The 22,749-nt window shown below is 41.2% G+C and overlaps 1 protein-coding gene across 8 annotated transcripts in view; it reads left to right on the top strand.

Annotated features, from left to right (window-relative positions):
- Positions 1–22,749, top strand: part of WASHC2A (WASH complex subunit 2A) — a 62,339-nt gene that overhangs the window by 36,353 nt on the left and 3,237 nt on the right. For 5 of the 8 annotated variants that reach the window (XM_030334912.2, XM_032595127.1, XM_030334910.1 and 2 more), the window contains 10 exons: positions 1,409–1,578; positions 5,979–6,081; positions 11,309–11,461; positions 14,097–14,279; positions 17,140–17,268; positions 17,399–17,479; positions 18,093–18,218; positions 19,357–19,419; positions 19,775–19,987; positions 21,660–22,277. In XM_030334912.2, coding sequence (XP_030190772.1) covers positions 1,409–1,578; positions 5,979–6,081; positions 11,309–11,461; positions 14,097–14,279; positions 17,140–17,268; positions 17,399–17,479; positions 18,093–18,218; positions 19,357–19,419; positions 19,775–19,987; positions 21,660–22,277 — 1,839 coding nt within the window. The remainder of the gene's footprint in view (positions 1–1,408; positions 1,579–5,978; positions 6,082–11,308; positions 11,462–14,096; positions 14,280–17,139; positions 17,269–17,398; positions 17,480–18,092; positions 18,219–19,356; positions 19,420–19,774; positions 19,988–21,659; positions 22,278–22,749) is intronic. The other 3 variants (XM_032595128.1, XM_030334913.1, XM_030334911.1) reach the window with 1 other exon arrangement.

Below are 22,749 nucleotides of genomic sequence, written 5' to 3'. Positions count from 1 at the left end.
TTGTTAGTCGTTGCTCTCCCTGTAGTAATGGGCAACCATAAGTGGAAATTTTCCTACCACAGTATTATAATGATTTAGGGAAAATGAAAACAAAATTGACTTTTGAACAATGTGGGAATTTAGGGGTACTGACTTCCTGTGCAGTTGAAAATTTACATATAACTTTGGACTCTCCAGAAACTTAACTACTAATAAATAGTCTACTGTTGACCAAAATCCTTACCAATAATGTAGACAGTTGGTTAACACATATTTTACATGTTTTATGTATCATACATTCTATACCTAAAATAAAGTAAGCTAGAGGAAATAAAACGTTAAAATCATAAGCAAGGGAAATACATTAATGATACTGTACATATATTTATTGAAAAGAATCCATGTGCATTTCAACCCCGTGTTGTTCAGGGGTCAACCATATTAGCTAAAGCTGGGAGCAACAGTACTTAGCTGAGTAAAGATACCCAGTGTTCTAGAACAGTGATTCTCAACCTTGGCTACCCATTGGAATCGGCTGGAGAACTTTAAAGAGTACTCTTACTGAATTCCAGGGCTGGAGATTCTGGATTAAGTAGTTTGGCAGATGGTCTGTCCTTGGAATTTTCTAAAGTTCTCCTGGGAATTCCAGTGTATAGTCACTCTTGAGCCTTACTGCCCTAGAGGAGCACTTCTCAGACCATAACATGTGAAGAAATCACCTGGGCATCCTGTTAACAAATGCAGGTTCTGATTCAGAAAGTCTGGGATCAAACCAGAATTCTGTATGACACATGCTGCTGGTTGTGGACCCCACTTTGATTGGAGAAGCTCTAGACTGTATAGAGACCAAAGGACCACTTATGTAAGTGTTCAGGAGTTCCAAGAGGTGAGAGCATAGCCAAGTGGGGTTCCCCTAAATGCTTTCTAAAGGTCTACTTCAGACTTTTGTTGATGGAAGGGGTCACCAGCATCTTTCATTGTGTCTTGTTTATATGTGCATTGCGTGAGCTTTTTATACATTTTTGTCCAGCCTGCTTCAGGATTTTTGAATCCGAGTGTATAATTTTCCTCCAAAGTTGAGAGCTCTTGATTTTTTTTTTTTGACATTTGTCTTCTCAATTTCTTTATAAATAATTTTGAATCTCCTAAGGGTAGACAACCTCCCTTGTCCTAACCCAGATAGGACCATAGAGGGGGGAAACATAGTGCAGTGATGGAGGAGGAAGGCAGAAAGTTTGCGAGGTCAAAGAACCCAGCTGTCTAGATTTGAGTTCAGAGGAAAGTCCCAGTCATGAGTTCTCTTCAAGAGTGATGTACTTGATTAAGTATTTAGTGTAAATACAATTTAATGGAACTTAAATTTTATTTTATTTCCAGGTTCCTTAGTCTGAATTGTCACTGGGTTTTAATATATATTTTATATTTTAAGGACCAGTGGAATGTTACTGATTCACAGATGAACTCAACGTCTGACAACAGATCTAAAGGAGAACTAAGGGGCTCTGGGACCAGTCAGGAGCAGGAGGCTAAGGCTGTGAAAAAGACCAGCCTCTTTGAGGAGGATGATGAAGATGATCTGTTTGCTGTTGCTAAGGACAGGTGAGGTAGTCATTGTAAGAAATCATTTAGCCAGTGTCTGTGGTAATAAGTAAAGGTATTTGATACATAAGATGTTAGTTATTTGGGGGTGACATGATGATTATTCATTACCTAGTAGTTATACAAAGGAGAATGTGTTTGATTTTCACTTGTAAGGTATTTTCCCCCAATACTGGGAAATGTTTTTGTTAGCAGATTTACCTAATTTCTTTTAATTATTTTTTTTAACCCCTAAATATTATTTTTCTTAGTTTGTTAGGGATTTAAGTGCAGCTTGTTATCTTTTGTTTTTGTTTTTCCTCTGAGATGCCCTGTAGAATGTAAAGTTTGGTCTGGGTTACTTAAGTTTCTCATTTGAATGGAAATCTGCTCAGCATTGAAAAACATCCTGTTAGGAGGATGATTCTTTGCAGAGTGGTGCTTTGTCACACCAGTGGCTGGTGATTCTTAGCTGATCTAGGTGGTGTCCACATGAATACTTGAACTAAAGCCAGCAGGATATTTCATAGACCGAGCATGGGCTGTATTGGTGTTGTAACATGTTGCTTTACAGACAATAGCAAGTGTAGGAGGGGATGTGGAATGTGGGGAAATAGGTTCTATTTACAGAAATGGGTTAGAAAAAAGCTTAGGGCGGAAAACCACCACCAAGGGCAAAAGCACCCGAGGTTAGCTAGCAAGTTATTGTCATGGGATCACGAGTAACTTGTTATATTGCCTGTAGGAAATTACTTTCCGTCTGACTCCAATATACTGTTGTACCTTGATCACAAACTCCACTTGTCCCCCAGACCCTTTGCTTCTTATACACACAAGTTAATGATTACTTCCGATTTTCTCCATGTCTCTGTGTGTAAGATCTTTTTTCTTCACATTCACCACGTGGGTAATATCTTGTGAACTCAATAAATACAGAGACAAAACCCCTGTCAGGGCTCGTGTCTCCTCCCGGACATCAGCCTCTCTCATATTCAATTCTGCATCCATTCTCTTGCTGGACCAGAGAGAACTCCAGACTCATAGTCTGCTACGGTGGAAGAATTGGAGCCCTCACACAATGCTGGTGGGAATGTAAAATGGTGCCACTTTGGGGAACAATCCAGCAGTTCCTTAAAAAGTTAAATACGGAGTTACTCTAGGACTTAATTTCATTCTTGGGTAGATGCTCAAGAGAAATGAAAGCATGTCCACACAAACACTTATATATGATTGTTCATTGTAGCATTATTCGTGGAAGCCAGAAAGTGGAAATAAGCCAAACATCCCATCAACTGACGACAGGATGCAGAAAATATGTTCTATCCATACAGTGAACTCTGACTCAGCAATAAGAAGGAATGAAGTATTGATACATGCTACAACATAGTTGAACCTTACATATCGTGTTAATTGAAAGCAGCCAGTCACAGAGGACCACATGCATGGTTCCCTTTGTATATAATGTCCAGAACAGATAAATCTATGGAGACAGAAAGTAAATTAGTGTTTGCCTGGGGCGAGGAGAATTGAGTCTGTTAACAGGCATGAGGCATCATTTTGGATTGATGGAAATACTGTGAACCTAGATTGTGGTGATGGTTGCACAACTCTGTAACTATACTAAAAACCAGTGAAGTGCATATTATAAAGGGGTAGATTTTATGGTTTGTAAATTATATCTCAAAACCATTCTGAAAACAGAAAGAAGCTCTGTGACTTTAACAGAGTTGTGACATACTGCCTGGTTAGCTGGGCACTTAGGTGTCCTGGCTTGCCTGGACAGCCCTGGTTTGTGCCTGCCATTCCAGCATGACGACTAATAATAATTTCCCTTTCACTCTCAGAAATGTCCTGGTTTAGGCAATACGCTCTGTGGTTATCTGAATGTTTTCTCATGTCTGTACCTTTCAAATAAATCAAAATACTTAACCTGTTATTTATAATGAGAAACACCCTAGTTCGCTGAGCAGCATATTTTTCTTCTGAGGACAGATCTCCATGGGAGGGCCAAACTTAACTCAGCAGTTGCTGAGTATGTGGAGTGAGAGCCAACGTTAAGGACTGGCTGTTGTTTCCTATTAGAGCTCTGGTCAGAGAGCTAACTAGTTTTCTGTAGCTTACCTTCAGAATCTGTCATCACATATGTTTTGTGGGTTGGTTTGGTGTTTTGCTGTGTTTTGTTCTTTTTTTTTTAGAAATTTTTTTAGAAATTACTTGTTCATGGGGCGCCTGGGTGGCTCAGTCAGTTAAGCACCCGACTTTGGTTGAGGTCATGATCTCACGGTTTGTGAGTTCGAGCCCCGCGTCAGGCTCTGGGCTGACAGTTCAGAGCCTGGAGCCTGCTTCAGATTCTGTGTCTTCCTCTGTCTGCCCCTCCACTGCTTGCACTCTGTCTCTTGCATTGTCTCAAAAATGAATAAACATTAAAATTTTTTTTTAATTAAAAAGAAATTACTTGTTCACGCTTAGTTGGTTAAGTGTCTGACTTTAGCTCAGGTCATGATCTCACAGTTTGTGAGTTTGAGCCCCACATTGGGCTCTGCTGACAGATCAGAGCCTGGAGCCTGATTCAGATTCTGTGTCTCCTTTCTCTGCCCCTTCCCCGCTCACACTCTGTCTCTCTCAAAAATAAATAAACATTAAGAATAAAAAAAGAAATTGCTTGTTCAGAAAATCATGCATGGGATATTTTCCTGCTATAGTTGCTTAATGAGGTTTCTGGTATTCTTTTTTTTTTTTTTTTTTTTTTTTTTTTTTTTTAGTGTTTTATTTATTTTTGAGAGAGAGACAGAGTTCAAGCAGGACAGGGGAAGAGAGAGAGGGAGACAGAATCCAAAGCAGGCTCCAGGCTCCAAGCTGTCAGCCCAGAGCCCAATGCGGGGCTTGAACCCACAAACTGTAAGATCATGACCTGAGCCGAAGTTGGATGCTTAACTGACTGAGCCACCCAGGCGCCCCTTGGTTTCTGGTATTCTTTAGGCATCTGATATAGTGATTGCTCGTCATCTAGAAGTCAACTGTTTTGGTTATAATTTATATAAATTTTTATTGGTGTATATCTATAAAGGTATATTAGATACTACCGTACTGTGTCATTACAAATTGGCTTTTTGCTTTTATAACTTATTCAGGGTATAGTCTTAATGTTTAACCATTCTTTAGTGTATACATCCAATTAAGTGCACTCAACTGTTTGGTTAGTTTTGTTCCCTAGTCTGTGATTCTTAGTTTTTTTGTATTTGTTTTTGTTTTTTTTTTTAAGATATAGGCAGAAGTCGGTATTAAACTAATGAATAAGTTTCCTAGTGTCTTGCTGATAATTAAACTTACAGAAAAGGTTATAATACATGTACTTATTAGTGTGTATTTTAATTATATTCTAACGTAAGTAGATATAGATGGTAAACAATTTGCTGAAATAAGATGTTAGTATTACTTTTAGCTAGCTAAAATTGAATTTAAAGTTTGCATTATTTTGGTAATTCTGTAGTGTGCTAGTTGGATGATTCCTTATCACATAGTGAAAACTGGAACTTGACCTTTGAGTAGTTAGAATGCTTTCTGTTCTGGATTCCCCATGTCTAGTGCTAAGCTTCCCTGTGATTCTCCACTTTCATGTATCTGTCCCTTAAAAGCTCTGATCAGTATTTGTTCTGTTTATTGACTACCTTCTCTGTGGAGCCAGGGCAGAATCTAGGTGAGAAGGTAGGTGAAGACCAGCTAGAGGAAGGTGGTGAGGAGAGCTGTGGCTGAAAGGGCCCAGTATATTCTCTCTCTCTCTTTCTCTCAATATTTTAACTTCACACTGTTTTTGGTTTTGTTTTGTTTTGTTTTTAAGTAGGCTCCACACCCAACATGGGGCTTGAGCTCATGACTCTGGAATCAAGAGTCACATGTTCTACTGACTGAACCAGCCAGGTGCTCCCCCCCACCCCAACCCCACTATATTCTTTATTGAAAACAAATGCTGGAGATCTCGTTTCTGTGTATCTAGAGAATTCTAGAAAGCTAATGGTCCTTATAAGATTGAATAATGCAAATCTTTGTAGTATTTTTACTCCAGACCTACCTCTCCTCCCAGCATCCCCATACATGCTTTTAAATACTTGCAAAGCTAGTGCTTGCTTCAGCAGCACGTATACTAAATACTTGCAAAGCTAACAGTTAGTGCTCCTACAGTGAATCAAAGGGAGAAGTAGAGAAGGCCCCTGAACTCTTCCACATAAGGATGAGAGACAGGCTGATGATAAATGGCACCTACTTCAAAAGTTTTTCTCATTTGCTTTCAACTACGTAAGGTCAGCAGATGTCTTGGGTGTTTTGGTGGTAGGTGGGTTCCTGTAAGTATGGCCTGGAAGGAATATTGTATATATTTTTTTAATCATACTTGCTTTAATTTGACCTTTTGCTTGATTGTATAGCCAAAAGAAGACCCAGAGAGTGTCACTCCTCTTTGAAGATGATGCCGATAGTGGAAGCTCTCTCTTTGGCTCTCCTCCTGCATCTGTTCCTCCTGCAACAACGGTATTCTTGACCTCCTAGGCCCAGGAAATATCCTTGCCATGATCTTATGTGAATAGTGATACTTCCCTGAATCAGCTCCTATACCTGACCTTGTGGGCTAAGTCTAATGGAAAAACCTATTTGCCTAGTTTTAGAAATAGATCATCTAGTTATGGTATTTGATGAAGCACACGTGCAAAGCATGGGGAAAAGGGTTCTTTCATGTCCTGCAGCCCCTTCAGCATCAGGGGTGGGTCTCTGAAGTCTGAGGGGAGAGCACCGTTGCAGTTCTGGGCAGGTCGCCAGGCTTAGCCCCAGTGGCATGGAATTGTGCAAACATTAGACCAGGTCAGTTAAGGCACACATTATTCCTTTCAGGAGCATGTTTCAAGTACCAACGCTTTGGTCCCGGTTTATGTGAATAGCCAGTCAGTAAAACGGAAGGAAATTCTGGCACCTGCCAGCACAAGGATGAACCTCGAGGACTTTATATTGAGTGAAATAAGCCAGTCAGAAAAAGACAAATAGTATATGATGCTACTTACATGAGGTACCTGGAGTAGTGAAATTCATAGAAGCTGAAAGTAGACTAGTGGTTGCCAGGGGCTAGCAGGAGAGGGAAATGGGGAGTTGTTCAAGGGGACAGAGTTTCAGTTTTGCAAGATGGAAAAATTCTGGAGATTGGTGGCATAACAATGTGAATATTTTTAACACTGCTGAATTATAAATGGTTAAGATGATACATTTTGTTTTTTGCCATGGTTAAAAATTTTTTAAAAATTACAGTAAAGGGGGCACCTGGCTGGTTTAGTCAGTAGAGCACACGGCTCTTGATCTCAGGGTCATGAGTTTGAGCCCCATGTTGGGTTTAGAGATTACCTACATAAATAAACCTAAAAAACATTAAATATATATATTTTTAATATTTATTTTTGGGAGGGAGAGAGAGAGAGAGAAAGACAGAGAGGGAGAGTGAGCAGGGGAGGGGCAGAGAGAGAGAGAGAGAGAGACAGACAGACAGAATCCTGAAGCAGGCTCCAGCCTCTGAGCTGTCAGCACAGAGCTTGATGCGGGGCTTGAACTCATGAACCGTGAGATCATGAGCCACCCAGGTGCCCCTAAAAAAACATTAAAAAAGTTACAGTATGTAATAAAAAGTCCATCAGTGGCATCTGGTGTAAAGGATTCCAGTGATTACATCTAAATGACATCACAATCATTGTGGTGGTCTAAATGACCACAATCACCTCAGCTAAAGATTTAGCCAATCTCGATGTTAGTTATATCTAAAAGGAGTATTAAAGAATGAGAGGAAGCTGGCATTGTGTTATATTTATCCAGGGAACCTGGGCATACTGGGATCCTGCCCTGGCCTGTCATTCATCTTTCCCCAGCTCATTCCTTAGTGGGTGTATGTGAGTGTGTGCACATAGAACAAAATGAGGCCAAACAGCTATTTTACTGCCAGCTGGCAATTGCTAACAGCCCCAAAGGGAAATGTGGAACTTTTTAGGCTAGACCCCATGGATTAGAACTCCTTTATCTGACCTGGGTTAGCCTAAAAGGCCAAGAATCAAGCCAACTCACAGCCTGCTGTCAGGCCTTCGACTCCCAACTCCACGCCATTCAAATCTGGCACGTGATAGAGGCAAAAAGACACTTAAGACCAGGAAGAAGGTAAGAGCCCGTGGGACCCCTCCTACGCTGGAGCAGCCACCACGGCAACTCTGCCACCCATGCTTGATGAGGAAGGCCCTCCTCCTCCCACCGTGGTGATGGGTGACCAAGTCCCTGTTACCTGCATAGGTTTGATGAAGGAGAGATAAGACCGTAAAGGAGCCTTGGAACTTCTGTTTTCTAGAGGCTGATACTTGGTTTTTCCATTCCTCGTAAATAGTTTTTGCTTCAAGTTTATTTTACATTATGCAGTAATATGTGGATGTCTTCTTTAAAAAGGTTTAGAAAATGCACGGAGAATACAAAGTCCTTGTCCTCCTGCCAGAGTAGTCATTGGTAACAGTGCATTGTCAGCCCTTTCAGGCCTGTTTCCAGGCATTCACTCTATTTAGTTAAATGAGGTCATGTTGTACCTTTTTCTGTAAGTTGTTTTGTCCTGCAACATGTTTTTCATTTCCGTAAGCTTTAGCTTCTTCTTTTTTCACCACTATCAGTATTCCGTAGTGTAGCTGTCCCAGGGTATGTGTGACTTATTTTGCCTTTGATGGAGTAATTGTCACTGTTTACTGTTTATTAGGGATCTCTCTCCCTTTTTTTTTTTAAGTTTTTAAATTATTTTAAAGTTTATGTATTTATTTTATTTATTTATTTTTTGAGAGAGCACAAGTGAGAGAAGGGCAGAGAGAAGGAGAGACGGAATCCCAAAAAGGCTCTGTGCCATCAGCGCACAGCCCAGTGCGGGGCTGCAACTCACTAACTGTGAGATCGTGACTTGAGCCGAGATCAAGATCAGGATGCTGCGCTACACTAGTGCCTCTAGGGATGTCTCTTTCCATCCCAACTTCTGGGTCATCTTTAGCCTTGACTACTGAGATAATTTCTCATCTGGCCTCTCCTCGAATGCTCCTTCCTTTCATCTGCCCTTCTTGCTGTTGCTCTGGTTCTATTCTTAAAGGCAGCCTGATCCTATCACGTCCTTGTCACAAATGCCTGAGCCTGCCGTGCCACCCGTAATCTCATTCACACTGGACTCATCTCTTCCAGCCTCACTCTCTGTGTGCTTTAGGTGACTCTTGCTGTCCCAGATTACTCCAGAGAAGGTTGTTGTCTCTCTTATCGGGAAACAGTTTTCATTTTGTCAGACCTAGTGCAACTGTTAACTTGTCCTATGGAAGCTTCCCAGACCAGGATCTTGTCAGTTGATGATTTAGGGACTTTTTTCCCCCACCGTATTCCCGTTAAGTGGGTGTGCACAGCTTACACCAGAAGCTTTCAGCATTGGGAGGAACATGCTGTGTTCCCTGGGCCCCGGGGCTCCCTCCTGCTGCTTCTGAGGTGCTCGTGATCTTTTCTTCGAATCACCCAACTTGCATCTCCCTAAAGATGACATCAAGTGGTTCCGTGGTTAAAAGGGTCAGGAGATCTGAGTGGTTTTTCATTGTAGATTATAAATAATAACTTCTTCTCTAGATAAATGAGCAATAACCTAATAAATTTTAAAGGTCATGGAAATGGAAAACTTCTTTCAACCTGTAGTAATTATGACTGTTAAATAAGACAGAGGGTCAAAGATCTACATCTCACGTAGCTGAACAAACTGTACACAGATTCTTACCATTTGTGAAATACAGTTCCCTTCAGACAGCAGTGTATAAAACACTTTTTTTTTTTTGTTTAGAGATCCTGAATATTTTAAAGTTAGCTGTGACTCTGTTATAAACCTGTCAAAGAAATTAATTTCACGATGAAGATGAAGTCAGCTTTATCTTTAGGAAGATTTGCAACCGATAGTTTGGGTGGCGTTTTCCTTGGTTTAAGGGGCCATACTAAAGTCTCATTTTTCACCCTGACCGGTTTGCGTTGAAGTTGTATGTGGTTTTCAGAGAGCCCAGTGCATTCCACCAAAATTTTTTCCTTTAATCACTTCAGTATTGCCTTACCTCTTCTGAAATTGTTTTGTGGGTTTCCAGCCTTTTATTTCAGGTTAAAATTGATTATACATTTTAAGGACCTCTTCTTAACATAATTAAAAATGTTACTCTATTTTCTACTTCATTTATAATTTTTTCTCTCTCGTAGTTAAGGAGCATTCTTCTTTGATTTCCCAAATCTGTCTTCCTAACTTGATTTAGATATTGCTTCAAAGCTTACTTCCTCATAACCTCTCATCTAGTTGGTATGATAGAGTTATAGTTTTTCCTCAAGAATTTTTGATCACTTTCCCCAAGGATGCTGATAACTCTAGGTGAGTCACATAACCTCAGTTTTCTAATCCCTGAAATCCCTGCCTCCCCCATCAGGAACATGACAGATTGAGCAAAGTGCTCGCAAACTGGTGTGGACCATCTACTTGGTATAAAACACCATGACTTGCTGTTGAATTATATTATCCTTTCAAGGGAATAGACAGACATATGTGATAGCTATTAATGTAAGTTAAGAAGAAAATAAAAGCGAGGTAGACAGATAAATAATCTTACCAGTGTAGCAACTGATACTTACCGAAGAAGGTAGAGAAACCTTTATGGGGACCTCAAGCTGGGCCTTGCTTGAAAGATGAGGATTTGCTTCTATAGACAGTGGGGAAGGGTGCAAATTCACAGTAGGTTTAAGGAATAGTGAAGATTGAGGGCACCTGAGTGGCTCTGTTGGTTAAGCATCTGACTCCTGATCTTGGCTCAGGTCATGATCTCACGGTTTGTGAGTTCAAGCCCTGCATCAGGCTCTGTGTTGATGGCAGAGAGCCTGCTTGGGATTCTGCCTCTCTTTCTCTCTGCCCCTCATCTGCTTGTGCTCTCTCTCTCAAAATAAATAAACTTAAAAGAAGAAAAGGAATAGGGAAGATTGGTAAGATGCAGGTAAACAAAGGGAGAAGATGAGGTATTAGTTGATAGTCACATTTAGCATTTACTTAATGCAAATAGTGCAGCTTTGGGGTGGGAGATGAAGCAATCTGGTGCATATTTTCTTTTAGCAGAGGCAGCTCTGGATGACATCATTGACCTGAAATGTGGGAGGACGGAGGCAGAGAGGAGAGACTAGTGGTTATCTGGGAGTCAGACATAAGGTTCTAATTAATAGCAGTATCTGTGAAGTGAATGGACACACGGAGACAGGTGCAGGCGTTACCGTGGTAGAAGCTGTGAAGTGCTGTGTCTATAGTGAGGTGGTGGCGTTTATTGCTTCTCCCTGTTTGTGCCCCCTTCACTGTTCCGCACTGTCTCTCCCTCCACATTTCACTAACTCCCTCAAGAAGATTGTGGTTTCACCTGTTCTTGATGTTGTCATGCTAGTAAAGCACACTTTTTTTTTTTTTTAATTAGAGAGAGAGAGAGAGAGAGAGAGAGAGAGCAAGCAAGCAAGCGAGCACACAAGTGGGGAAAGGGCAGTGGGAGAGAGAGAATCTTAAGTAGGCTCCACGCTCCGCACACATCCCAATGTGAGGCTCGATCCCACAACCCTGGGATCATGACCTGAGCCCAAATCAAGAGTTGGATGCTCAACCGACTGAGCCACCTAGGCACCCCCACAGTTTTGTTTTTAAGGATGTCATTTGCTCTTCTTTTGGTAGAAAAGAGAGACTGTCCCTGAAGTACCACCTTTGCTGTTCAGCGACGAAGAAAAGGAGGCACCATTCGGAGTGAAACCTGGGGATAAGAAGGTTGATGGTGGCAGAGACTCATCAGCAGTGGGGAGCACTCATTTGGTTGAGGAGTCAGAAAAGGTAGACTTCTTTTTTTTGCATTTATATTCTGAGGTGTTTGTTTCTCATGTTTTGTAAAATGCAGACACACCCACACACAAATGCACACACCCTTACTTTTTCTACACAGAAAATAAATGGCTACTTTGTTGAATATTTTGAAAATACTGAAAAGTCTGAAGAAGAAAATCAGATCCCTCCATTCGGGGAAACCTTCAACATCGTTCTTGCTGTTGGGTCTCTTTTCTGGGCAAATGTGCACACAGTGATGTGCGTGTCTCCTGTTTTACATTCTTTTGTCATCTTGTGCCCATGTCCGTTTTGCCTTTCTCTCTCCAGGGTGTTCTTCCACATCTTGTTTTTTATTTTGGTTTTCTCTCTGCATGTTTGCTCTTTCTGACTTGTTCTCTTTGTAGCATTTCTGTTATCCCTGCTTCCACTTGTACTTGAATTAAAATGGCAGTTTTAAGATTTTAGTTTCCCATTCCTTTACATTTAGTGGATGTTGGCTGTGAATTAGAGAGCAAAGTGAAATTTATCTCTCTTCTAAAACCTTTGCTTTCTTCTCCTGGGTGGTCTGTTATCTCCTGCAGGAGCCTGTGAAAAGGCTGCTGGCTGCACCTGGAGGTCAGTGATGTGCACCTCTTTTTTTTCTAACCTTTCCTGTTCTCTGCGTGTTCAGCTATTCACATTTAACTTCTGTTTCAGGACCTGTGTGAAGAGTATTGTATATACTTTTCCTGTTGAGGCTCCTTAGAGCTGCAGTGATACAAATTTTTCACTTGTGCCTGAGACACTGTGACATTGTCTACCTGTAGTTTCTATGTGGACCTGTTGTCTGTTCCTGTAGCCCAAGTTACCCCAGTTATAGCCCCTTCCATACTTGAATTCTAATTGCTTATTGTACTGCTGGCCCTGACTTGAGTGTAAGCTCCTTGAGGATTGGGACCAGGTTTCTTTTGCTCATCATTGTATCTGTAGTACTTAGTATGTTACCTCACACATACTAGGCACTTTTATTTTTATTTATTTATTTATTTTTTAAGTTTTATTTACTTTGAGAGAGAGAGGGAGAGCATGAGCAGGGGAGGGGCAGAGAGAAGGAGAGAGAGAATCCCAAGAATCTCTGCTTCTCCCAAGCAGAGAATCCACACTGTCAGTGCAGAGCCCGACACGGGGCTCACACTCACAAACTGTGAGATCATGACCTGAGCCGAAATCAAGAGTCACTGCTTAACCGACTGAGCCACCCAGGCACCCCCATACTAGGCACTTTTAAATTACGTATTTCTTCTGGGGTGTCTGGGTGGCTCAGTTAGTTAAGTGCTCAAGTCTTGGTTTTGGCTCAGGTCATTATCTTGCGGCTTTGTGGGTTCAAGGCCCGCATCAGGCTCTACACTGGCAGCTCAGAACCTGCTTGGGATTCTCTCTCTCTCTTTCTCTCTCTCTCTCTCTCCCTGCCCTTTCTCTGCCCCTTCCCCATTCACACTATCTCTGTCTCTCTCAAAATAAATAAACTTAAAAAAAAATAAATTACATATTTCTTCAAACAAGCATAGTTTTCACAGTTTAACCACTCAAATTAGGATGCATTTCACAATCAGTGGCATATTTTAGACTTGTTTTTTTCTTTCTCAGTGGTTCATAGAGTAATAGTGGATCTTAAAATCAATGGTATCTTACTTGAAATGTGGAACTTGTTGAATGAATAAATGCTACATTTTAGGATCATTTTAGTGATTCTTATAATTGCATAATACAGTGTGAGCCTTCTGCAATTTAAGTAATTTTGTCAGGTTTCTTCTTGGGACTTAGGTATTAATTAAATACTAGGAAATAATATGATCCACTCCTAGTGATGGATATTTGTGCTTTCTCTATGACTGGCAAGTTATTACTATTATTATTTTTTTAATTTTAATGTATTTTATTTTTTTTTTTTTGACATTTATTTATTTATTTTTTTAATATATGAAATTTATTGTCAAATTGGTTTCCATACAACACCCAGGGCTCATCCCAAAAGATGCCCTCTTCAATACCCATTACCCACCCTCCCCTCCCTCCCACCCCCCATCAGCCCTCAGTTTGTTCTTATTTTTTAAGAGTCTCTTATGCTTTGGCTCTCTCCCACTCCAACCTCTCTCTCTCTTTTTTTTTTTTTCCTTCCCCTCCCCCATGGGTTCCTGTTAAGTTTCTCAGGATCCACATAAGAGTGAAAACATATGGTATCTGTCTCTGTATGGCTTATTTCACTTAGCATAACACTCTCCAGTTCCATCGACGTTGCTACAAAGGGCCACATTTCATTCTTTCTCATTGTGACTGGCAAGTTATTTATAGCTCATGAGCAACTGATGTAGATCAGGGTTGTAAATATGTATATCTCTTGATAGGCTGGAGGGACCTGTGACTTTAAACTGGTCGGAAAAATCATCTTTGGCTGTGAATTACCTGTGTAAGAGTCTCTGTTGGAGTACCTGATTGAGAGTTGACCTTAGTATTTTGTTACTTGGGATTAATGTGATTAGCTATAGTGCCCTGAAACGTGGAAATGTCGCAGTTACTGAATTAGTGAAGAGTTGGGAAGGCCCCTCAGTAGAATTTGTATTTCTAGATGTTACTTATTTATTTTTTTTACTGTTTCCATTTTCAGGGAGGACCTTTGACTGTATCTACTCAGGAGTCGGTCGAGCATTCTGATTTATTTTCTTCATCATCCCCCTTGGACAAAGGAACCAAAAGTAGAACCAAAACTGTTCTTAGTTTATTTGATGAGGAAGAAGATAAAACAGAAGATCAAAACAGCATCCACGCTCCAAAGAAAGAAGTGGGAAAGGTGAGCAAAAAGCAATAAAGTTTCAGGGTTTTGAAAGGGTCAAAGAATCTCATTTTAAGGTGTCAGTTCTGTCATATGAGTAACTAAAGAATTGAGGGTTCTGGTTTCTCTTCATCTTCACTAGCACTTGTTGATCTTTTTCTGTAATGGCCACATGTGGGTGAGGGTGTGGGGAAACTAGAATCCTCCTGCGTTGCTGTTGGGAATGTAAATTAGTGTAGCCACTTCAGAAAACAATTCGGTATTTCCTGAAATTGTTAAACATGAGTCCCCCACAAGGCCCAGCAATTCCACTCCTGGGTATATATCCAAGAGTAATGAAGACATATTCACACACAACTAGAATGTAATGTTCTTAGCAGCGTTATTTATATTTATTATATTTATATTTATATTTATATATATATATATATTTATATTTATTATAGTCAGAAGATGGAAAGAACTCAAAGCCCATCAGTTGATGAGTGGATAAACAATGTAGTGTATCTATTCAAAATGGCATATTATTTGGCAATAAAAGGAATAAGTTACTGATACATGATGCAACATGATGAACCTTGAAAACATGCTGAAAGAAAGAAACCAGTGATAAAGGACTACGTATTTTATGATTCCATTTATTTGAATGTCCTGAATTGGCAAATCCATAGAGCTACAAAGTAGAAGTGGTTGCCAGGGTCTGGGGGAATGGATGGATGAGAATGGAGAGTGACTGCTAATAGGTTTGGGGTTTCTTTTGGGGTAATGGGAAAGTTCTAAACTTACCTGGTGGTGGTGTTTGCACAACTCTGTGAATATACTAAAAATCACTGAATTACACACTAGGTGAATTTTATGGTGTATGAATTTTATCTCAATAGAGATATTTAAAAAAAAAAGAAACCCAAACAGGTGCCAGGCCATATTGCCAGTGCTTTTCGTAAACCAAACTGAGGAAATGGTCCATGTTGATTTCTATAAAAAAATGTTTTATTATTTTTTATTACAGTAGAAGTATAACCCTGTTTATGAACGAGAGCTACACAGAGTGAATATGAATTACTTGCTGTATTTTCTTCCAGTCTTTTACTCTGTGTGATTTTGTACTGTGATTTTCATGGTCGTGAAACTTTTTAAAAAATATTTTCATTTATTTATTTTTATGTATTTGTTTACTTTTTAAGTTTCTTCATTTTTTGAGAGAGACAGAGAAAGTGAGTGGGGGAGGCAGAGAGAGAGGGAAAGAGAGAATCTCGAGCAGGCTCCACACTGCCAGCGTGGAGCTTGATGTGGGGCCTGAACCGTGAGATTGTGACCTTGAGCTGAAACCAAGAGTTGGATGCTTAACCAGATGAGCCACCCAGGTGCCCCAATGGTCATGAAACTTTTAAACTTAGCTACTGTGTTACTGTGTTGCTGTGGGTTTTTATGTATAGTCAGTAATAATAATTAGTGAATTTTTAATGTGACACATCTCCTCAGTTGTGAGGGTTCTTTTGTTTCATCTGTGGTCGTGATACTAAATGTTATGGGTGAGAGAGTCTGCATTGTGTGAATGGAAGTCTCCGTTCTTGGATTCCACACAAGATTTATGTGAGGCTCTGCTTTCAAATAAAAACAGCCAGAAGGGAAGTAGCACAAAGGAATTTATGAAAGCGGAAACACTCTCGAGGTGGGAGAGCGGGCAGGTTCTGTAAGGTGAAGCCTGTCCCCAGTTTGTTTTGAGATTGGATGTTATAGGGTCTCTCTGGGCTGGGAGCTGGGGTGGTCTCTAATGGAGGCTGCTTCCAGTCCTTTGGGGAGCTCCTCCCACAGGTTGGGAGGGGGCGTTTTTGACCCTTCAATGATTGTATAGGAAAGGTCATGGCAGCCTTTCTCCATTGTCGGGGTGGGGAGTTGTACCCGCAAAGCAAAAGCATCGTGACCAGTCTAGGGGTTACCCTGGGCAGAGGTGGAAGAGGAGAATGCGTGTTCTGCACTTGTGGGTCTTTGGTCTGTCAGCCCCAGGGTCTTGCAGGCCACAAGGTCAGGATGTTGTGTCCTCGGGTTTTTAATGTGTACCTTACTTATCATCGTCCTTGTGTCCAGCCTTTGTCCCTATCAATCCCCTTCAAGGACTTGGGTCTCTGACTCGGGGCATTCCTTCCACTGCTCTGTTACAGTAGCTTGTACTTAACATAAAGAAGAGCTCTTCTGAATCGGCCCCCTGGAAATAACAAAAACAAAAAAGCAAAAAAAGGTAAAGAAGAAATAGGGAAGTATTTAAGAATGTCACGTCTGGGATATTACAGTGTCAGATCAAGTAATGTGAATAGTAATTTTCAAATGTCAGCTACCCTATCAAACAAAAATAACTTGTTTGGAAGATAGTGGGATGGAAGGTTGGTGGGCATAGGAGAAGGTTGGCTCATCATCCCTGTGCCAGGTCTTTAGAGTAAGACGCTGACAGATTAGGGATACACACTTGACCACTGTGTAGTTTCTGGTATTAAGTGAGCTGCTCTTCTTCCCTTTGGAAATGAGATGGAGAAAACTTACTTGATTTTGTGTTTTCACCCTTAACATGTTTCTCATTATGGAATTAATGGGTTGTTTTATAAATAAAAAGTTCAGACATTTGTTACAGGCTGAAGGAGGATCTTTCCAGATGATGTATATGTTAATGTATTCCAGATCTGCATTTGCAAATGTATTTCCCACTATCTCTGGTAGCTCCATAGCCTTGTGTTGTGTGAATGTGTCATTCCTTTTGTGGTTGGCACTTAGGCTGTGTCCAGCCTGTAGTCATTGGAAACAGCTGCAGGGGATATCTTTGTAGTTGCATGTTTGTAGCTGTGATTTCCTTGAGGTAAATCCTTACAACTCCTCTTTTTTCCAGGGTCCTGATCCTGATACTCGCCCAAAGAGCACAGGTGTCTTTCAGGATGAAGAGCTCCTTTTTAGTCACAAGCTCCAGAAGGACAATGATCCAGATGTTGACCTCTTCTCTGGCACCAAGAAAACCAGGGTCAGTTTCAAAAGGTTCTTCACATCATGACTTTGTTACTGTATTAGATATTATAAGTCAATAGCTCACCTAGCTCTTTTTGTAAATTGCTTTCGTTTTGAATATTGAATTTGAGTTTTGTCTATTCCAGTTACTAGAGCCAAGTGCTGGGAGCCTATTTGGGGATGATGAAGATGATGATCTTTTCAGCCCTGCCAAATCACAGCCTTTGGTATCAGCCTTTTGCTCTCAATACTGGGGTGTGGGGAAGGCCTCTGGGAAGGAAATTAATGTGTACTTACTTATAAGAGGAAAACACGCAGAGAATTTTGGCGCTTACCAGTGAAGGAATGGCAAATGGCACGCTGATGATAGCGTTTGTGGTGTCCTCATCTTATGTTTCCTAATTAACATTAAAGCATTAACTAACCCAAGCTTTTACTGTATTACAGATTTGTTTGGTTTTTAAGTTGTTTATTGAAAGACCAGTGCGTGCCACACGGTGACTAAATACCCATGCCTTTCAGGTGCAAAGCTTTAAATTTGAGTGTTAGCCTGTTTGTGTCATTTGTCCCCACCCCAGTAGATTTTGTTAAGCACTCTGTATTTTGTTTAGCATAGCAGGAATTCCCGAGAAGGTCACGGTCTTTGGAATGCCATTTCTGAAATGCTGCATTAGTTGTATTAGTTCACCTAATGTTGAAATGTTCAAATGTTGTATTAGTTCAACTCTCATTCAAGAAATGACCCAAAACTCAGAAGCCAGATTGTTTTTATGTATTATGACTTTTCTTTAAAATTTCTGAGATAGATGACAGGTGGTTGGTATTCTTTTTCTTTTGAAGATCTCAGAAAAGAAGAAGGTAGTGAAAAAAGACCACTCTGTATCCTCTGTCAAGAACCAGAAACATTCTGAATCCACTCAGCAGGGTATCAAAGAAAAAAGCACATTGAAACCGGAAACACCTCAGGTTAGAACTGCTTAAGGACTTTCAGCTCTTGCTTGTATCCCAGGACAGAGGGACTCCATCATGCATACCCAAGGGTACTCAGAGTTCTCTTGATTAGGGAGGAAACAGCAGCTAGGACGACTTCTCTCAAAAATTTCTTTTTCTAATTAAAAAAATTTTTAAAGTAAAGCTCTACATCCAGTGTGGGGCTTGAACTCATGACCTAGAGATCAAGATTTGTATTCTCTACCAACTGAGCCAGCCAGGCTCCCCTACTGTGTTTTTGTTACGTTTTGTTTTGTTTTAAACACACTTCTCTGCCGCCTCATCCATTCTCACTGTACACTCCAGTCTCATGAAGCTATACTTGTGATTACTGTTTTTGGACGACCTTCAAATTCACTTCCAAGGTAGAGTTAATACAGGGTGAAGAATCTTCTTCCCATTAGAACCTCCATTTCTCCCTTTGGACTACCTTGGAGTAGAATTACATTAGAATTAAACATAAATTGTATCCAATTCCTTGGTTCCCCTTGGTTCCCCTATTTTCTTGGTTACCTCTTCTGAGGTCACTGCTGATAGGTCTCTGTTCTCAGCAGTCTTCTCTCCGGAGCTCCTCCTGGGAACAGGCCATGACTGGAAAGTGAGTTCTGGTTCTGGATTCCAGCTGTCTCTGGATGTCTCACTGAGGCTTCAGTGTCCTGAGCTGTGAAAACAAAGCCCTGGGAATAGCACGTCTCCAACGACTTGTCCCAAGTTTCAACTTCCTTTGCTTCTAGAACCTCAGTGCGTTAGGTTGTGGGTGAATTTCTGTGTGCTCTGTGACATTTGCTGTGTGGGATAACCAGCATGGTAATTTTGCCAACTGGTCAGATTTTGGTACTCTGATAACCCTGTGGTTCTTACGAATCTAATTCATGATCTTTGTCTGCCTTTACTCCATTTACGGTCTGCCAGCGTTCCACTCACACAGCAGAAGAAGAGGCATAAGTGAAAGATTTTGAGGCCCCAGGAGAGATTTGAATGCCTTTCCCTAATTAGAATCACAGAAAGTGACAGCTTCACCTTCCATCAAATTTAATAGACATAAGTGTAATCCAAGAGACACTTTTCTTTCTATTTCCCTAATGGATTGTTAACCAAATGTAATTTCACACAGGACTCACCAGGTCCCGCTCCATTTAAAACCAAAGAACCATCCCCTCGGATCTGGAAAATACAAGTAATTATAACGTGTCTGGAATCTTCACTGCCTGCCTTGTGGCATCTATAAACTTTTTTGAATATTTACTTTTGTCAACTGTTGCCAGGCATTTTCGCATCTCTTCCCTACCCTCTAGTTGTTGCTTCTTGTGTGCTGCGTCTGTAACATCTTTTCTTTGGTCCCAGTGGTGGGCACAGGTATATAATCCTCTATTTTAATTCTAAGACTTGATCGGGAGACTTCCCTGCATTTCTCTCTCTCCTGTTGTATTATACATTATGTACACCGCGTCTCTTGTCATGTGTTACACTAGTAATCATAGACTGCTGAGTTTAAGAAGACATACAGAGTAAGTGTCATTTTTCTCTTTTAGGCAAATTTAGCGATTAATCCAGCAGCCTTGCTGCCTGCAGCGGCTCCCCAGATCTCTGGAGTAAAACCTGTTTTGCCAGAATTGGCTTTTCCTTCATCTGAACCCGAGAGGATCCACGGTCTGGAAAGTATGCCTGCTCTTCCTAGTAGTGGGGAGGCCGGCGTGAGTTTCGATCTTCCAGCTCAGGCAGACACCTTACACAGTGCAAATAAGGTGATGAAGCCACCTTTGCTTGCTTTCTTGCCTTTTTTTTTTTTAATCCAGAATAACTTGTATATTTCTAACTAGTCCATCAGTTATACAATCATAGGCTGCCTCCCACTAACCATTTGAAGGAGGCACCTCAGCCTTCCTTCAGCCTCTCCACCCTCCTTACACCTTCCTAATTCTGCGTCCACTTTTCCATTGCCCGTGTTTGTTACTTTTACATTCTGCTCAGTATCCACAGTGAAGTCCCACTGTCTCCAGGCTCTCCTGCGTTGCCACCTGCAGGTCTAAACAGAGCAGATCGTGTCCCTCCTCTGCTGGCTCCTTACTGCCCAAAGGAGGACATTCAGGCTCCTCGGTTTGATATTAAAGCCTCTTACAATCCACACTAACCGAAACTTCCACCTTGCCCACCAACCACTCCACACCGTCAGCCTACACTGCAGTCACACCAGGCACCATTCCTTGAACACACACACAACCACCCACTGCTGCCAGCAGCTTGTGCTGCTACCTCTGTCAGCAGTGCTCTTGCTCATCGACAGACTGCTCAAACTTCACTGCTTCTGTGATATTTCCCCTGGTGCCCTCTTGTGTTAGGCTCCCTTCTCTGAGATCCCATGGCAGTTACTTCCCGGCTGGTATGGTCCTGTCACCCTGTTCCACAGGACTGTGGGTATGTGCTGCATGGACTGAACTCTTCGAGGTTTTGCTTTCATTTTAGTTGGTTCTCTTCTTTCTACCTAGTCTTTCTTCTCTAGAAAATCTTAGCTGATGTCTGAGTAAGCAACAGCACCTAAAATAACTCTGGTGAATACATTCATTTTAAGTGTTTCCAAAACTCTTTTCCTCGTGAAAAATAAAATATCCTTCTTTTTGTTCTATTTTTTGTCAGCCTTTGGTGAGGGGGAGGGTAAGTTTACATTGGCTACTTCATAAAATTATTTGTGAAATTTCCTTGAAATAGGTAAACATAGCCAAGTACTTTGGCCAAAGAAGCTTGTACCTTCTTAAGACTACTTGATTGTGTATTTTGGAAAATATCACAAATACTGCATTATTGCTAATGAGTAACTTCTGTTTTGAGGTTATATTAAAAGTTCTGATTTCTTAGCCACATTTTTTATGTCAAATATTCAACATTTAAATTTAGTGTTTGTTGACTTGAAGAGAAGAGCACGTTAGATTCCCTGTCTTTGATTGTCTCTTATCTTCCTGGTTTTGGAGCCTGATTGTAGGCTAGCCTCTTGTAAAGGTTAGCACTAGAATTCCCCCTAATTCTCTCTTGTTTTGAAAGAGACCCACATGTAAACCAAGGGCAGAGTAAGGGCCGGGAAGGGTTGTAGCACACAGAGTACCAACATGCCTACTTTGCAGGGTTCCAGCAGCAGATGAAGCCTTTTGTATGAAATTAAACAGAAATTGCCCTGCAAAGACTCCATGGGGAACACTGAAGGATTAAGAGTAACATAGTCTTGGAGTAGCTATTAAATGTCTTTGGAAATCTTTAGGAAATAATCCTTTCTCTGTCTTGGATAATATCTTGATTGAGGGATTGAGGTAGACCAGACAACCTTATAATATTTTGAGTCACTGATTATTTGCTACGTTAGCTTTGAACACCTTTTTGTTCTTCTTTTTAATCATTAGATCAACACATGGTTTTTTGCCATTGCAGAGTCGGGTCAAAGTGAGAGGGAAGCGTAGACCGCAGACCCGTGCAGCTCGGAGGTTGGCTGCCCAGGAGTCCGATGAGGCCGAGGATGTGAGTGTCCCCAGAAGATCCATTGCACGCTTGGCAGATGGCGACATTTCACCAGGTGACCCTCAACCACAGCCCAGGGCAGCTGGGGGAAAAGACATCTCTGAGGAGGCTGAGGCAGCTGCCGCTCCAACTTGGGCAGGTGGTCCTGTACCTGAAGTAGACAGAAGCCCCTTTGCGAAATCTCTGGGTCAGCCTCTTGAGGATGACATTTTTGATTCTGGAGATATCTTTTCCAAGGGCACTGGCTCTCAGCCCACGGGGAGAAGAAAAGCCAAGACAAAGGCAGCAGATGGCCTGGTCAACCCAACAGGGGGAAGTAAAGAGAAGAGCCCCATGTTTCCCTCTCTAGGTGAGGCAGGCAGTGATGATGATCTCTTCCAGTCTGTTAAACCAAAACCAGCAAAGAAAACAAATCCTTTCCCGCTCCTGGAAGATGAGGATGATCTCTTTACAGATCAGAAAGGCAAGAAGAATGAGTCCAAATCCAACGGTCAGCAGGAGGCCATCTCAAAAGCACAAGATATTTTTGAGGTAAAAGGACATGAGAGTACTTTCTGGGCCTGTTTCTGTGTTAAGACAAACACCCGATTGGCTCATTTGAGCCATAGGTTACAATAAGCTCGTTTCATTGCTGCTTGCTACCTATTTGCTTAGTACTTACAATTAGGATCTTTTATTAGTTACTCTGAAATTTACTCAAAAGTAGGTTTTTGTTTTGTTTCACGTGGGTGTAGTTCTTGGCTGGCTATGGCCATTGATACAAGTCTTGATTTTCATAGTTTTTATCAGCATGTTGCTTCAGTCAGCTTTCTTGGCATGCTGCTCTATGACATATATAAAGCAGCATCAGTGCAGCTTAAGTGTTTCGCCTCTGGTTCTTGGGGAAACAGGCCCTAGCTGGAGTACAGGCAGTAAGGCCTTCAAGTGCTACTCTCTGAGCCAGGTGTTTATTGAACATCTGGGTACTAGAGACACAAAGTGAACTAGGACCAGTGTGTAAGGG

This window comes from Lynx canadensis, chromosome D2 (genome assembly GCF_007474595.2).
Source record: "Lynx canadensis isolate LIC74 chromosome D2, mLynCan4.pri.v2, whole genome shotgun sequence".
Classification (NCBI taxonomy): domain Eukaryota; kingdom Metazoa; phylum Chordata; class Mammalia; order Carnivora; family Felidae; genus Lynx; species Lynx canadensis.
The sequence above is the reverse complement of the archived record's forward strand: the minus strand, read 5'-3'. Positions and strand labels throughout refer to the sequence as shown.